General features: G+C 49.3%; 1 protein-coding gene across 2 annotated transcripts in view; it reads right to left on the reverse strand.

The window, feature by feature from the left end:
* The window catches only part of SEC14L5 (SEC14 like lipid binding 5), a gene marked incomplete at both ends in the record, with an annotated part of 38125 nt that overhangs the window by 12091 nt on the left and 9852 nt on the right, over positions 1–16182 (reverse strand). Inside the window, 6 exons of one of the 2 annotated variants that reach the window (XM_082856465.1) lie at positions 1234–1423; positions 3798–3910; positions 7525–7672; positions 8293–8421; positions 10766–10897; positions 11316–11465. In XM_082856465.1, the coding sequence (XP_082712591.1) occupies positions 1234–1423; positions 3798–3910; positions 7525–7672; positions 8293–8421; positions 10766–10897; positions 11316–11465 (862 nt within the window). Of the gene's footprint in view, positions 1–1233; positions 1424–3797; positions 3911–7524; positions 7718–8292; positions 8422–10765; positions 10898–11315; positions 11466–16182 lie in introns of both variants that reach the window. The other variant, XM_082856464.1, reaches the window with a different exon arrangement.

A 16182-nucleotide genomic window follows, 5' to 3' on the forward strand; every position in this document is an offset into this window, starting at 1 on the left:
GGCCAACAGCACTGTAACGCGTGCCTGAATGGAGTTTATCTCACATGAATTTTCTCCAGAAGGTGCATCACAGCCTTCGTGCGCTTAGGAACATAGTGCTTCTGCACGATGCGAAATCAACACAAAAAAGCACAAAATGCAAGAAAAAAGAAATGGCACTAGATAGGCTGCAGAAAGGATACTCATTTACAGTAGGAGCTGAAACAAGGAGGCAGAAGGACACTTGTTCAACCTCAGCTGGGGATGGATGTGCACGTCGGGTGACTCAGATTTTTCGTCACTCTGTCCGTGAAGGACAGTGAAAGCTCCCTGAGTATTGATTTGGGAGTTACAAATAAATTTTAGTGAGTAGGCAAATACAGAATCCATGAATAACACAGACCGACTGTATATTGAAAGCAAGCGTGTCAACCGGTTCTTCAGGAGACTCAAGCACTTGCCCTAATCAATACATATGAATTTTTAACTAAAGGACATTGAAAAGCATAGCAGGCGCTGGCGTCAATGGCAGATTAATAAAAAATCCAGAGATGATATTTGTAGTGGGTTGAACAGTGTCCTCCCCAAAGTTCATGTCCATCCAGAACCTCAGAATGTGACCTTATTTGGAAATAGGGTCTTTGCTGATGTGATTACTTAAGGATCTCAAGATGAAATCATGCTGGATCAGTGTGGGCCCTAAATCCAGTGACCCGGGGTCTTTAAACGATGAGGAGAGGACACAGAGAGATACCGAGAGGGGAGGCTGTGTGAAGACAGACGCAGAGATTGGGGTGACGTGGCCACAAGCCAAGGAACACCTGAGGCCACCAGAAGCTGGAAGAGGCAGGAAGGATCTCCCCCAGAGCCTTCGGAGGGAGCACCGTCTTGCTGACACTTTGATTTTGGACTTCTAGCCTCCAGAACAATGAGAGGATAAACTGCTATTGCTTTAAGCCACCCAGTTAGTGGTAATCTGCTAAGGCAGTCCCAGGACACTAATGCAGTCAGTATTCATGCAGCCAAAAAGTAATGGTGGGCTGACCCAGTCCCTGGGAGAAACATCTTGTCTCCAGCCCAAACGTCTATTCCAGCTCTGCCTTCGCGGCTGGGTTATCACCTCAAAGGCATCTCCAGATGCCCAGAAGAGCCAAAAGGAAAAATAATAAGACGCTAAGATGAAAAGGGGCATTCAACGTGCATTCGACAGTGACCCAAGTGTACACTCCATGTTATGTAGGTAAAGAGACGCACCCATGTCCTGGTAGTGCCAGCCCCCTGCGTAGAACTCCTCCAGGAGGGCAGGGGGCCACCAGGTCTGAAGGAGGAGGTCCACCTGGTGCTGCTGTCGCCAGCTCAAGGACTGGCACAGCATCTCACGGGCCCTGTCCAGGTGGAAGTCTCGAGCCCTCAGGAACCTAAGGATGTGCTCGTCTTTGGGGATCTGAGAAGAGAAGGAGGAGAAAGCCTTTAGCGTGGAATTCCCTAAGCCCGGCGGTGAAACTGGAAAATGAGTCTCCTGTCTTATCTGACAAACACTTAGCTGGGAAAAGGACGTTTAACTCAACCACGACGCAGCCAAGGGTGGACTGCAGTGAATGTCTGAGTTTGGGCTTCCTAACTTCCCCTCCTGTGCTGGCGGTGACATCTCTTTTCTCTTGGGGAACTGCTTTTCCTGCCCCCTTCCCAACACCAACGGTGGTTTTAGTTAGTGTTGCCAATCACAGGACCCCACTCCCACGGCCTCCGGTGGACAAAATCCATGCCAGGCCAATCAGAGCATTTAGACAATTTTAAATCTGAAGAAAGGGGCATGAATCCCTTTCTCTACCGAGGCAAAGGGGAGACTCAAAGCTGTAAGCAGGGCTTCCCTGGTGGCGCAGTGGTTGAGAGTCCGCCTGCCGATGCAGGGGACACGGGTTCGTGCCCTGGTCTGGGAAGATCCCACATGCCGCGGAGCGGCTGGGCCCGTGAGCCATGGCCGCTGAGCCTGCGCGTCCGGAGCCTGTGCTCCACAATGGGAGAGGCCACAACAGTGAGAGGCCTGCGTACCGCAAAAAAAAAAAAAAAAAGCTGTAAGCAGCCACAGATCCAAGCTCAACAAGGAAGCATGTCTGAGGGGATGAAGCAGACATAAACGGATACAAGAACCAAGCGGTCTCGACAGCATTTAAGTCCTGGTTTCATGGGACTTCTCTGGTGGTCAAGTGGCTAAGACTCCGCACTCCCAATGCAGGGGGCCCGGGTTCGATCCCTAGTCGGGGAAATAGATCCCACATACCAAGGATCCCGCGTGCCACAACTAACAAGATCCTGCATGCTGCAACCAAGACCCGGCGCAGCCAAATACATAAATAAATATTAAAAAAAAAAAAAGTCCTGGTTCGGGACATCCCTGAGACAGGCTGCGTGGTCAGCTGAATGGTGTCCCACCAAGATCATGTCCACCCAGAACCTCGGAGTGTGACTTTATTTGGAGATAGGCTCTTTGTAGAAGTAATTAGTTAAGATGAGGTCGTACTCTATTAGGGGGTGCCCTACTCCAATGTCTGCTGTCCTTATTATAAGAGGGAAATTTGGATACAGACACAGAATGTAAAGAGGGGAGAAGGCCACGTGAAGACAAAGGCAGAGACTGGAAGTGACGTATCTATACACCAAGGACTGCTGGCAGCCATCAGAAGCCAGGAGAGAGGAATGGAACGGATTCCCCCAACCCACCCAGCCTCCAGAAGGAACCAACCCTGTTGACACGTTGATTTCAGACATCTGGCCTTCAGAACTGTGAGAATAACTTTCTGTTGCTTTGAGACACACAGTCTGTGGTATTTTGTTTCAGCAGCCCTAGAAAACTAACACACCCCACTTAACAGTTTGTTATATGAGCCAATTAAGCCCCTACCCCCGCTTTTTTTGTCTGGTTGATTCAAGCTGCATTCCTAACACATATAACCCAGACTCTAAGTAACATGCAGAGGTGACAAGCTAAAGCCCACCGCTCTCCTTCCTTCCCTCAGGCAAGTATCAACAGTCAAGGGAAAGCCAGCCCCCATAAAAAGTGCACTGTCCTGAGTGCTGTGCTGAGCCAGACACCGAGTGGATTGTCCCTTGTAATTCACTCCGGGGGCAGGGGGTGTGCTCACATTGTACCCATTTTACAGATGAGGAAACAGGCAAACAGGTTACATCCCAGCCCAACACTAAAGTAACTCCCTTGTCTGCCCCCCGGTGGGGGGAGGGGAGGAAAGGCAAGCAACTCACGACTAGGCTGGAAGCTCTTATTCAACAAAGCTGAAGGTCAGGCCCGTGATTGAGACCTACAGGCATGGTGGACACTCATGAGTGGGGCTTAGAGTCTAAAGGCAAAGCCCAGGTGCAGTCAAAAATCAACCCTCGCAAATCATTAAATCTCTTAGAAAAGAACAGTATGCATGGTTTTGTGAACACAGTGACTGTGTGGTGACTGTGCTATGACTGTGCTCCCCAGGGGACATTGGCGATGTCTAGAGACACTTTTGGTTGTCACAGCTGGGGAAGAAGAGCTCCTGACCTCTCATGGGTGGGGTCCAGGGACACTGCCCAATGCCCTATGGTGCACAGGACGGCCCCCCATAAAGAACTGTCCGTCCTCAAATGTCAACTATGCCAAGGATGGGAAACCATGCTATCAGTGCTACGTACAGAATGCATGAGACAAGATATAACAAAAGAAGGCCAAATAGAAGTGTCCAGCATTGTTAATTACACAGACTTACTTACCTGGCCCTTCCTCCCCCCATGCCTGAAGCTGAGTCGCTACAGCCCCAGCCCTGACCCACCTTGCCTTTGTGGGTCTCCTGCAACCAATGCCGCAGCTGGATCAGGCAGCTCTCCTGCATGGGTGTGAGATGGCCCAGGCACCTCTCAATGTAGTCCGCAGCCAGCTTGTCCCCTGGAGGAGAAAAGGGGGTTCAGGACAGCAGGAGATGCTGTATGGTCTTCCCTTTCTGAAACCCTTGCCTTACTGGCTACCTTGAATCCTAAACGTAGTTCCAAGCACACGGTGACCCTTTCACCAATTAGCCACTGGTCTTCAGATCTTCTAGTGTTCCCAACCCATTTCCAAGGTGATTCTAAAAACTCATGCTGGGGCAAGCCTGGATCTCACTGTGCTGAGTGATGTGTCCCTTTGACCCTCAGAAATCAAGATAATTCCTACCCTCTGGGAATGTAAGTTGATATAGCCACTATGGAAAACAGTATGGAGGTTCCTCAGAAAACTAAAAATAGAGTTACCATATGATCCAGCAATCCCACTCCTGGGCATATACCCAGACAAAACTGTAATTCAAAAAGATACATGCACCCCTATGTTCACAGCAGCACTATTCACAATAGCCAAGACATGGAAACAACCTAAATGTCCATCAATAGATGGTTGGATAAAGAAGATGTGGTATATATATACAATGGAATATTACTCAGCCGTAAAAAAGAACAAAATAATGCCATTTGCAGCAGCATGGATGCAACTAGAGATTATCTTACTAAGTGAAGTGAGTCAGAAAGAGAAAGAAAAATACCATATGATATCACTTATATGTGGAATCTAAAATATGACCCAAATGAACCTATCTACAAAACAGAAACAGACTCACAGACATAGAGAAAAGACTTGTGGTTGCCAGGGGGAGGGGGAAAGGGAGAGGGATAGACTGGGATTTTGGGGTTGGTAGATGCAAACTATTACATTTAGAATGGATAAACAACAAGGTCCTACTGTACAGCACAGGGAAATATATCCAGCCTCCTAGGATAAACCATAATGGAAAAGAATATTAAAAAAGGAATACATATGTGTATAACTGAAGCCAGGGAGCCAGGACCCCTCAGCAGCTTGGCAGTGTGATGATTGCAGTGTGACTCTTTCCTACTCCTGTGCTGTATTGAAATGATGGGGACTGGGCTGTGTTGCAAATAAATCATTTTTTGTTGTTAAAAAAAAAATCATTGTAAATCAACTATACTCCAATTAAAAAAAAAATTCCCACCCTCTGGAGCTGCCCCACCCTCTGAAGATTATTGACAACATGAGCTCATGTCTACTGACATGCATCATCTGAGCCAGCTCCCAACAGCCCCTGGGAGGTGGGTGTCACTATCGTTCCCACTTTAGAGAAGACAAAACTGAGGCCAAGAGAGGTTCCCTAACTCAAACAGGTAAATGCCTGTGGTGTGCCCAGCATAAAGGAGGCAGTGGATAAGTACCAGTCCTTTTTGCCTTCCCACCTCCCAGCCCCATTGTGGGGTTCGAGGTTTTGGGTAGACAAAGCCCTGACCCCAAAATACAGCCTGGGAGCTGCATGGATCATGCCCACTGTTCAATCCTGTCTCGCACAATTGGGCTGTTTGAGGTCAGCATGTGCCGGCATTTAGAGGCGGGACTCGGAGCTGAGGTCTTGTTGCCCACTCTGAACTGCTGTGGTGGCGGATGCTGGCATGGTGAGGCATCTCAGCATCTTAGCATCTCAGCCCTGGGTGCAGATGGTCCACAAAGAGCAGCCTTCATGGGCATAGACTGTTCTTTGTGTGCAGAGGGCACAATAAGAAAACAAACAGAATGTCTACACATCCAGCAGCAGGACCCAGCGTTTCCCTCCAAAACAAAAAAAGCCCAGGGCTGGTGGTCATGGCAACTGCACCAGTAGCCACCTGGGTAAACAGAGTCAGGAGGAATGCTGTGGAGGGACCACCCAGCTCCTGCAACACCTCAGAGTGGTCAGAAGCAGAGATGCTGAAGACAGGGAGGGGGCAAGGCGGGGATGAGGGAGGAAACACGAGGGAGGCAGTAGACGCCAGTTTCCTTCCGGCCTCCAGGCAGATGTGAGGCCCCTCTCTCCTTCTGAGCACAAAGGCTCAGTGACACAGAGCAGGGTGGAAGGGGCATGATCCTGCCTCCCTCCAGCCATCCTGAGTACTGGCTTTGCTGGTGGACAGCACAGACAGAAAGGGAAGGGAAGGCCTAGTGCAAAATGGGGAGGGCACAGGGCACGACACACAGAGTGTATGCACAGAAAAGGGCAGAAGTGCAGTAAAAAAAAAAAAAAAAAAAAAATTTAATATTTTAAAAGCACACGCACAACAGCAGCCATCTAGTGCACACAGTTGGTGAAGAATAAATATTTGTTGAACAAATGAATTTTGTTCTCCCTAAACACAGCCCCAGATGTATTTTTGTGGCATATCTCTGTGTCAGGCAAGCGCTTACACTTCAGTGGTCCCAAAGAGAAAACAGTCATTGTGGGCATTAGTGCACATGGTTAAAACTGGATTCATGGGGCATGTGCAATTGTGTGTCCTAGGTTTTTTCCTTTAACACTATATTGTGAACATTTTCCATGTCGATGAGAGTCTGAAATATGACAAAGGGCTAATTGCCTTAATATGCAAAGAGCTCTTACAAGGCAATAAGAAATTGATGGGAAAACAGGAGAATGGACATAGGACAAGAACAGGAATTCACAGAAAAAAAAAAGAAAGAAAGAAAGAAAAGAAAAAACCAAACATGAAAAAATAAAACGACCTCACTCATAAAGAAATAAATGGCCACTAATCTACCATTGGTCACTCTTTGCCCTTCAGAAGTTTAAAACATTTACTAATAGTCTCGAGGTAGCTGGGGTAAAGTCCGGAATAGATGCAGCTACACATTTTTGGTGGGAACATTAACTACTATACCTCTTTGCAGGCCTAATTGATAAATCTACCAAAATTTTAGTTGCATATAACATTTGACTCAGCAAATCAACTCAAAATTATATGCTATATATATATGCTCATGAAAATATTTTTTAAAACCTTAAGTAAAAGGGGTACCACATTATTTGCATTTTTAAAAAGCATGGAAACAATCTACACGTCCATCAATAGGAGACTAGTTTAAAAAAACCTAAAATAATAAATAATCAATCTTTATTAATAAATAAATAATGGTACAACCACACCACAAAATACTGCAAAGTGCCAATACACATACACTGATACAAAAAGCTGTTCAAGCAACATTAGTAAGTGAAAAAAAAGCAAAATATCGAATGGAATGTATATATGCTCTCATTTGTTCAGTGTAGGTTACACATGTGTGTATGAGTGTATACACGTGTGTGTGCGTATTATGTACGTATATATGCCTAGATAATTTCAGGAAAAACTGTAGTTGCCTCCAGTGAGAGGAAAGGAGTCTTACTTCCTACTTCACATCTTCTGAGCAGTTTCAATTTTTTTCTACCACGATCATGCATTACTCATTTAATATAGAATATTAATAAAACAGAGGAAACGGCAGCCCTGAGGTACCAGATCAGTCAATTCCTGATCTAGAAATAAGTCAGTTCTGCCTCTTGGGCTGGAGCACAGAGAAGGCAAAGCAGCCAGGAGAGGGAGGAAGCTGAGTCCCAACACCAAGGGGACCCTTGGTAACTCTCCCCACCCCCACCTCCTCCCCCCAAGAGTGAGCAAACACGCTGCAGACCCCAGAACAGAACTGGCTGGCTGCCTGAGACCTACCATCAGTACTGACCATCTCGGGAGCAGGGCCCTGGGCGCTACCAGGCCCGCAGACCTCCAGGGAGCCAGGATCCCTCAGCCCAGCCTGGGAGTGGGTGTCCTCCTCTGGGACTGGGGCAGGTGTCCACCGGGGAATGTGAGAGGTGCCCTGGGAGATGAGCTCGTTCAGGTAATGCTCGATCACCTCCTTCCCCTGGAGGTCAGAGAGACACATCAGTACCTCGGAGTTCAGCCTGGGAGTCGCCCCCTCCTGGCTCTGGCCCCAGCCAGCCTGACATGTGGCTACTGAGCAACTGAAATTCAGCCAGTCCAAAGGGACATGTGCTGGGAGTGTTAAATACACACCAGATTTCCAAGACATAGTACCAAACGAGGAATGTAAAATAGCGCACAAATAAGTTTTATATTGATAACACGTGGATAAAATATATTATTAAAATGAAGTTCACCTGTTTCACTACACTAACAGGCCTCCACTCAGTGATGGGTCTGAGATCTTTAAACCAAGCAGCGCACAATGTCCCTCTGTCCAGGGAATTCACTGCCCAAGCCTAGGAGCTTTAGGACAATGACTATGGTGCCCCCATTATGGACCGGGTGCTTTCCATCCATTATCTCATGTGATATGACTTTGATTAGAATACCCATTCTACGGATGAGGAGACTGAGACTGAGGAAGGTTAAGGGTCTTGGGGTGGCAGATCGGGATCTGCAGGCTCTGAGGTCTGTGCACCTTCCTCTGCATGACCTATGGAACCCGTCTCTTACCCTCTTGACGTTGGCTGTGTACTGCTTCATGGCGATCTTCTCCAAGGCACTTTCAAAGCCAAAGAAGGACCGGATGTCGAGCGAGGCAGACTGCTCAAAGCATGTCCAGTCTTCATTCTCAGGGTGGACCTGAAAGCCAGGCAGGGGCAGTGACATGGTCTCAGTGTGGGAGACGCCATGCCCTCCCCAGGGGGCTCTCTTGGAGACCTGGACCAGCTAGAGCATGCAGTGGACAGCACGTCACAGCCTGGCAACACCCAAGGGCAGCAGCAGTACCAAAGGGCCCTGCCCAGAACAATGCAAGGCCTAAAGCCTTAGAGAACAGAGAGCCCTCTCAGGAGGGACCAAAAGAAAGTGAGACCAATGTTCCCATCCCTTAAAAATTGTACATACGTAGTGATATATTTAAATAACATATTTAATATACTATTATAAATAAATTATACATAAATACTATATTTTATATTTTAAAAATATGTATTTATATATCATATCTTTATTATAAATAAATATGCATATATATGTAAGCAAAGACAAATTTCATGGACAGAGCTACTGTGCAGACCCAGCCTTAGTGCCTCTCAAACTTCCGTGGGCAGAAGCATTAGCAGGGCATCTGTTAAATATGCAGATGCCTGGGCTGAACAGGTCCAAGGTAGGGCCTTAGAATCTGTATTTACAAGCAGCCTTGGTGATACTGCTCACCAACTGTTGGCAGAACTCACTCTAAGAAACACTACACTAAAAGTGACATAAAAAACTACCACCAACACCTCCCCAGAGGTAAACATCCTGGACTCAGTTTCCAGGAGGCTCCAAGAGGAGCTGAAAATGTGGAAGGAAAAAGCGGTGAGAATTTACTGGATGCCTGCTGTATACGAGGCACCACACAAAGTGTCTAGGGACCAGACAGATGAATGAGGCAAGGTCTCCCAAACAGGGGGCTGGGCAAAGACACATCAAAAACACCCAGGGGACTTCCCTGGCGGTCCAGTGGTTAGAACTCCATGCTTCCACTGCAGGGGGCGCAGGTTTGATCCCTGTTCAGGGAACTAAGATCCCGCAAGCCATGCGGCACAACCAATTAAAAAAAAAAAAAACCTGTAATGGGCCACATTTTTTACCCTGGAGTTACCACCTTGAGCTAACCATCTGGGATGTAGCATCAGCTAAGGGGCTTTACCTACATTACCTCATTTGCTTCTCCCAGTGCCCAGTGAGGCGGGTTCTGCTGCTGTCCCCATTTTACAGATATGGAAGGGTGGCCCGGGGAGGGGAAGCAATTGCCCAGTGTCACTCAGCAAGAAAGTGGCAGAGCTGGGTTCATCCCAGCAAATGCCTCCAAACTCCTCACTGCAGCCCCGAGGCCAGCAGTACTCGGCCCCTGCAGCCCCCATTCTCAGACCTCCCTCATCCGCCTCAGGGTCTTCACACGTGCTGTTTCCTCCTCCAGAACTCTCTTCCCAGCCCTCTCATCCTTCCAATCTCAGCTTCAGCGGCATGTCCTCAGAGAGGCCTGGGGGACACTGTTACCTAAGACCCTGTCACCTCCTCTTATTTTCTGTAACTCTGGATCCCTTCTTAGTACTGTGACAAAGTTGTATGTATATATTGATTTTTTTTCTCATCTGTGTCTCCCACTGGAATGGAAGTCCCGTGAAGGCAATGGTCAGGCAGATTGGTCCACTGCTGGGTGCCCAGGACTTGTCAGGTTGCCTGGCATATAGTAGGCGCTCAATCAGTATGTACTGGAGAATAATAATTATCATTAATTACATTAAAAGTTAACATGAACTGTACTCATTACTCTATAATGGCCTATATGGGAAAGAGTCTAAAAAAAAAAAAAGTGGATATATGTATAACTGATTCACTTTGCTGTACACCTGAAACTAACACAACATTGTAAATCAACTCCAATAAAAAATTTTATGAAAAGTTAAACACGTGGGCTTCCCTAGTGGCGCAGTGGTTGAGAGTCCGCCTGCCGATGCAGGGAACATGGGTTCGTGCCCCGGTCCGGGAAGATCCCACATGCGGCTGGGCCCGTGAGCCATGGCCGCTGAGCCTGCGCGTCCGGAGCCTGTGCTCCACAACGGGAGAGGCCACAACAGTGAGAGGCCCGCATACCGCAAAAAAAAAAAAAAAAAAAAAAGTTAACACGTATACAGGACTTAGTATGTGCCAGGCACTGCTCTAAGAGGTTCAGATATTTTACTTCATTTAATCCTCACCACAACCTATGTGGTAGGTACAATCATTAACCCCATCTTACAGGTGAAGAAACTGAGGCACAGTTTCATTAAGGGGGTGGGGAGGCAGGGTCTTGTATTTAGCCAATAAAATACAAGATGCCCAGTCACACTTGAATTTCAGATAAACACGAATAATATTTTAGTAAGTATGTCCCAAGCAGTTTTTGAGACTGCTTAAACTAATACATATATATCGGGGCTTCCAGCCCGCTGCTCACCGTGTAGCTGCAGTTCTCCTTGACCACCACGCGGCTGGCGAAGGTCTCGTTGTGCGCTTCGATGAGGAGAGTCCTCTCCTTCCAGTTCAAGACGTTTCTTTGCACGAAGACCACGTGCTCGACGCCTGCAATCTGCAGGGACAGGGCAGCAGGGACGTGCGTGCTGGACGTGAGGTGGCGGCTGGGGGCGCGAACCCAGAGTGTTGGCGCCTGTCACCCTCGGACCCCGGGACCCCCAGCCCCCTGCCCCGCACCTGCCCACCAGCCAGAGCCCGGATCCCCGACTTTTCCCCCTTCCCCCGACTTCCCGGACCCCGGGACTCCCTCTTGTCCCTGGTCCTCCTACAGTCTCAGCCCAGCCTCCCGGCCCTCGTCTCTCCTGGACACGGGAGGCCCCCAGCCCAGAACGCCCTCCGGGTACCAATACACACTCATTCCAACGCCTGAACCCACCCCCTGGTCCCAGGTCCCCCGCCCGCCATCCCCTACCACCCGTCCGGTCCCCTCCTCCGCGGGGTCCCTGGTTCTCCAGGACCCCCTCCGCGCCCACCTTCCGCAACAGCCGCGGGGCTTCCACCCGCAGCCGGCAGCTCCGCTCCACCAAGTGCACCGCCCCATCAGCGCTGCGGGACTCGCGTAGGACCTCGCTGCCCAGGAAGACCGGGATCTGCGGGCAGGTGGGGAAGCGCTTCTCATAGGCCTGGGGACAGAGGGGCGGGGGTGAGCGCCAAGGGGGCTGGGGGCAGCCAGAGCACAACCTTTCTCCCTCCAGCCCTCACTGGGCTGTTGTCTCAATTCCGAGAGGGGGTACCCAGAGAAGAGAAGAGAGTCCTGGCCTGTGCAAAGAGCAGTGACCACTGCCTGTATTACCAAGACCACTGTCTTAACATCTATTCTAGAGCAGTGACACAGGAGTGCCTGAGCTATGACTTGGCAAATCACGTTTTGACTCTACATTTGAGTTTTTGCCCTGGGAAGGTAGAGTGGGCTAGCTTGGGGCATTTTATTTTTTATTTTATATTGGAGTATAGTTGATTAACAAAGCTGTGTTAGTTTCAGGTGTACAGCAAAGTGGTTCAGTTATACATATACATGTATCTATTCTTTTTCAAATTCTTTTCCCATTTAGGTTATTACAGAATATTGAGCAGAGTTCCCTGTGCTATACCGTAGGTCCTTGTTGGTTATCTATTTTAAATATGGCTTGGAGCATTTTAAAAGAAGATATCTTTTAGAAAAAAGCAATCGACAAAACCAACACCCCTTCATGATTAAAACAATAAAAAACAACACTCAACAAACTCGGAATAGAAGGGAACTTCCTCAGCCTGACAAAGGGCACCTACAAAAACCCCAGCTAACATCATACTCAATGGTGAAAGACTGACACTCTCCCCCTACGATCAGGAAATAGGCAAGGATGTCTGCTCTGGCTGCTTCCATGCAACATTGTCCTGGAAGTTCTAGCCAGGGCAGTTAGGCAAGTAAAAGAAAGAAAAAGCATCCAGATTGGAGGATGAGAGCTCAATTCCAGAAGAGCCAGGGTCAGAGCCGCCGGGGGGCATACCAGCATCCGTGGCTGACTGTATTCAAGCAGGGTTTGCTCCAAGAGCCTGTCACAACCACGTGTCCCAGAATCAAGGATCAAAGTGAGCTCCAAAAATAGTGCCGGCATCTGAGGACACACACCTCCTTCCCTTCCCTCCTGGCTCCTGGCAGGGAGGCGGGACCACCCAGCTCAGAAGGGCAGAGGCGCAGGAGGGACAAGGAAGAGATGCTTGGTGCTCTTGGTGTCACTCAAGGTCCCACGAGGCCAGCCCAGCACATCGTCCGCCAGGGTCAGGAGGACAGGGCTGCCTCCATGTGTAGAGGCTGGTTGCTTTGTACAAACACCCCAGGGTTAGAATAACTCTCCTCAGGGGAGAATGCACAATGGCACTCCTGGGGGTCTAGCCTCAGGGCTGGCAAGGGAGGCGAGGCCCCCTGAGAACTGTGTCTCCCCTACACATCTCAGGCCACCTTGAGCCCTCTTTCAAAGGAAGGCATTTCTCCACTGAGGAAGGAGCTGCATAGCAAAGTAAGCAGAGCTTGGGGTGGGGTCAGGCGCCTGGCATGAAGCCCAGCTCCACCTCCAGGAGAAGCAACTCCCTTCTTTTCTCTTAGCCATTTCATCATCTGGAAAATGGGTATATACCAGGTTGAGTATCTCAGGCAGAGCCTGGAACATAGTAGGCACCCAGGGTTTTTATTCTCCAGGCAACAGGACTCAAATGGTGGCACAGTGCACATTTACAAGAACTGCAAACAACACCCTCCCAGCCCCTTCTGAGCAGAGGGAGAGCCAGAGGAGCTGGGCTCTGCCCCACCTCCGTGATGGGCAGAGGGTTGCTGACCTTTTTTTGAAAGTTTATGGAGGGAAAAGGGTGCGTGTGTCAGAACTGGTCAGGCTCAGTTTGAGTTCCTGCTACCTTCTCACTGCATGACCTTAGGCAAGTCGCTTGCCCTCTCTGAGCCTCCGTCTCATCATCTATACAATGGGCTGGTGGTAAGGATGTCGCTAGACCACGTCTCAGAGCAGTTGGCACCCAGTGAGGCCTCGACTCTGCTCCTCCAGCTGTGTGCCTTCTTCCATTTAACCCTCTGAATGGTGCCCTCATTTGACAAATGAGGAAACTGGAGCCCAGAGACACTAAGTAACTTACCCAATGTCACACAGTGCAATATGGTGAACCTGGATTTAAATCCCAAGCCGGCCCAGCCCCTGCTCCCTCAGGAACCCCTTGCTCAGCAGCTTGGAAACAGCCCAGACATTTTCCCCTGGGGCCATGTGGTCTTGATTTCTCTACCCTCAGTCCTTCAACTCCTGCCAAGCAGTGGCCACACTGCCCCTGAGCATCTCCAGTTCCTCTGTTCTGCAGTCTCTCTCCTGCTCCCCAGATGGAATGACATACTCAGAACAGGCCTGGATGCCCGGAACAAATCCCACTCTTACTCTTACACTCCTTACTCTGTTCCACCATCCCACCTCCCACTGCAGCCTCCTTTTCTCCGCTCCAGCCTTGCTGTTTTTGGAACATGCTGTCATAGGTTGAATTGTGTGTCATCCACCCCTAACAAAATTCATAGGTTGAAATCCTAACCCCCCCCCCAGTACCTCAAGATGTGACCTTATTTGGAAATAGGTTTGTTGTGGATGTAATTAATTAAGACGAAGTCGTATTGGAGTAGGGGGGAGGCCCCTAATCCAATAGGACTGGCATCCTTTTAAAACAGGGAAATTTGGACACAAACACACAGACAGAGAGAATGCCATGTGAAGATGAAGGCACAGGTTGGGGTGAAGCCAAGGAACACCAAAGATTTCCAGCCACACCAGAAGCTAGGGGAGAGGCATGGAAGAGATTCTCCCTCGCAGCCCTCAATAGGAACCAGCTCTGCCGACACCTTGATCTCAGGCTTCCAGCCTCCAGGACTATGAGGTAAAAAATGTCTGCTATTTAAGCCACCCAGTTTGTGGTACTTTGTTATGTCAGCCACAGGAAACAAATATACCCACCAAGCTTGTTCCTGCCACAGGGCCTTTGCACTTGCTGCTCCCTCTTCTTGGAACACTAATCAATCCACCTGACATCCAAGGGGGAGAGAGGTTTGAGTCACAGGGGCTTCCAGAGGGTAGGAGACCTGGATTGAAGGCTCAAGAGATGTTCTGGCTTCAGGGACTCATCTGTGCCAGCCCCCCTTCCTGGGATCTCCTCCCCTACCTTCATCCCTGCAACGCTGCCTCCTGTACTGTTCTCTGTCCTGTTCATTTTCTTGGCAGCACTTATGGCACCTTCTAACCATATACGTGCTTGCACATGGCATACCCAAGGCCTGGGCTATGTGTTTTTTTTTTTGCGGCACTGAACTCAGACATGTGCCCATCTCAGTTCTTGGGCTAACTAGGGCTAACAAGGAAAAGCCGACGGGCAAGGAAAGAAAGAATGCAAACTTGCCAATGGCCCAAAAAGCCCCAAGAAAGGGGTCCAGGGAGAGAAATGACAGGCCGTTAGTGCAGTGCACACAGCCAACCGAACTTCACCAACTTCCTGTTGTTACAAACCTCTTGTTGGAAGAATCCCGTCTGGCACCCCCAGATAACGGCGGAGCTGATCAGCAGCAGACGGGCTCTTGGACACAGCTTTCTCTGACTGTGTGAGGGAAGGCACTGCTGTTTCAACAATGGTGCCACCCCAAGCACTGTGGGGACCCCAGAGCCCAGGCTCCATCTGGAAGGCAGGGGGCCCCAAAATAAGGAGTCTACCCCAGTGCTAATTCTCCAGGGTCAGAGGCTGTCAGCCAGAGATTCCCTGGGGTTGTGAGGGCTGGTGTTGACACCGTTGTTATGGTGACATTTACAGAGGGCTGACTGCACCATTTTGTCCTCATGACATCCCGTTGGGATGGAAACTAGTATTTCCCCATTTTACAGATGAGCAAGTTGAGGCTCGAGAAGGCAGAGTGACTTGCCTCTGGCATCACAGGGCCAGTAAGTGGTGGGGTTGGATCGCAGGTCCATCTGACCCAGCCCCCAACCTTGAACCTCCCAGTCCTGCCTCTCAGTGGGCATTGGCTACATCACAAATGTCAGTGTTTTGGAAATCCTGAATCCTGCTGGCCCAAAACCCTCAGATCAGGGGCCCTTTGCCTTTGGCAGGTGACAGGGTCTTACAGGATCAGGTAGTTCACAGGACCCTCCCTGTGTTGGAAACCAGCTCACACAGATAGTTTTATCCCTACTTGAGAGCCTCAGACACTGACTGCTATCCCCACAAATCAGGCCTGAGCTTCTCCCAGCTGGACAAACACATGCTGTGGCCTCCTCGGGGACACAGGGTAGCAGAAGGATTTGGTTTCAGCCCTTCCGCCAAGTGATTGGAGAGGGACACCCACGCATGCCAGCTCAGAAAGGGAGCTGGTCCAAGGCCCAGAACCTGCCCAGGCAGGGACAGGGCTGGGGCAGGCAGAGGCCAGTGGAAACTTCTATTGAAGGTCTCCTACAAGCTGCCCATCCTGCAAAAATCCACATCAACACACTAACCATGTGGAAAGGGGAGCCTAGATTCCTAGCCAGACTTGCCCATTTCCAGGCTGGGTAACCTTGAGCACAGTACTTCCTGTTTCTCCCCGAGAACACGATTAGTCTATAACATGATTACTCTATAAAGGGAAGTAATCATGAAACCTCCCAATGAGTGCTCAGTTGTGCCTCTTTCCTTCTTTCCCGTGTCACAACTGCTGAAGTAAAAAGTCATCAGCCCTGAATCCCTACTGCTTAGCAAAATACCTAGCATGCAGTCGACACTCAATAGACATTACATGATAAAGGAGTGAAGGACAGTGTAGCTTAGCCATGAAGGTTGTGGACTCTGGGGCTT

The sequence above is a fragment of the Leucopleurus acutus genome, assembly GCF_964270905.1.
Source record: "Leucopleurus acutus genome assembly, chromosome: 16".
Taxonomy (NCBI): domain Eukaryota; kingdom Metazoa; phylum Chordata; class Mammalia; order Artiodactyla; family Delphinidae; genus Leucopleurus; species Leucopleurus acutus.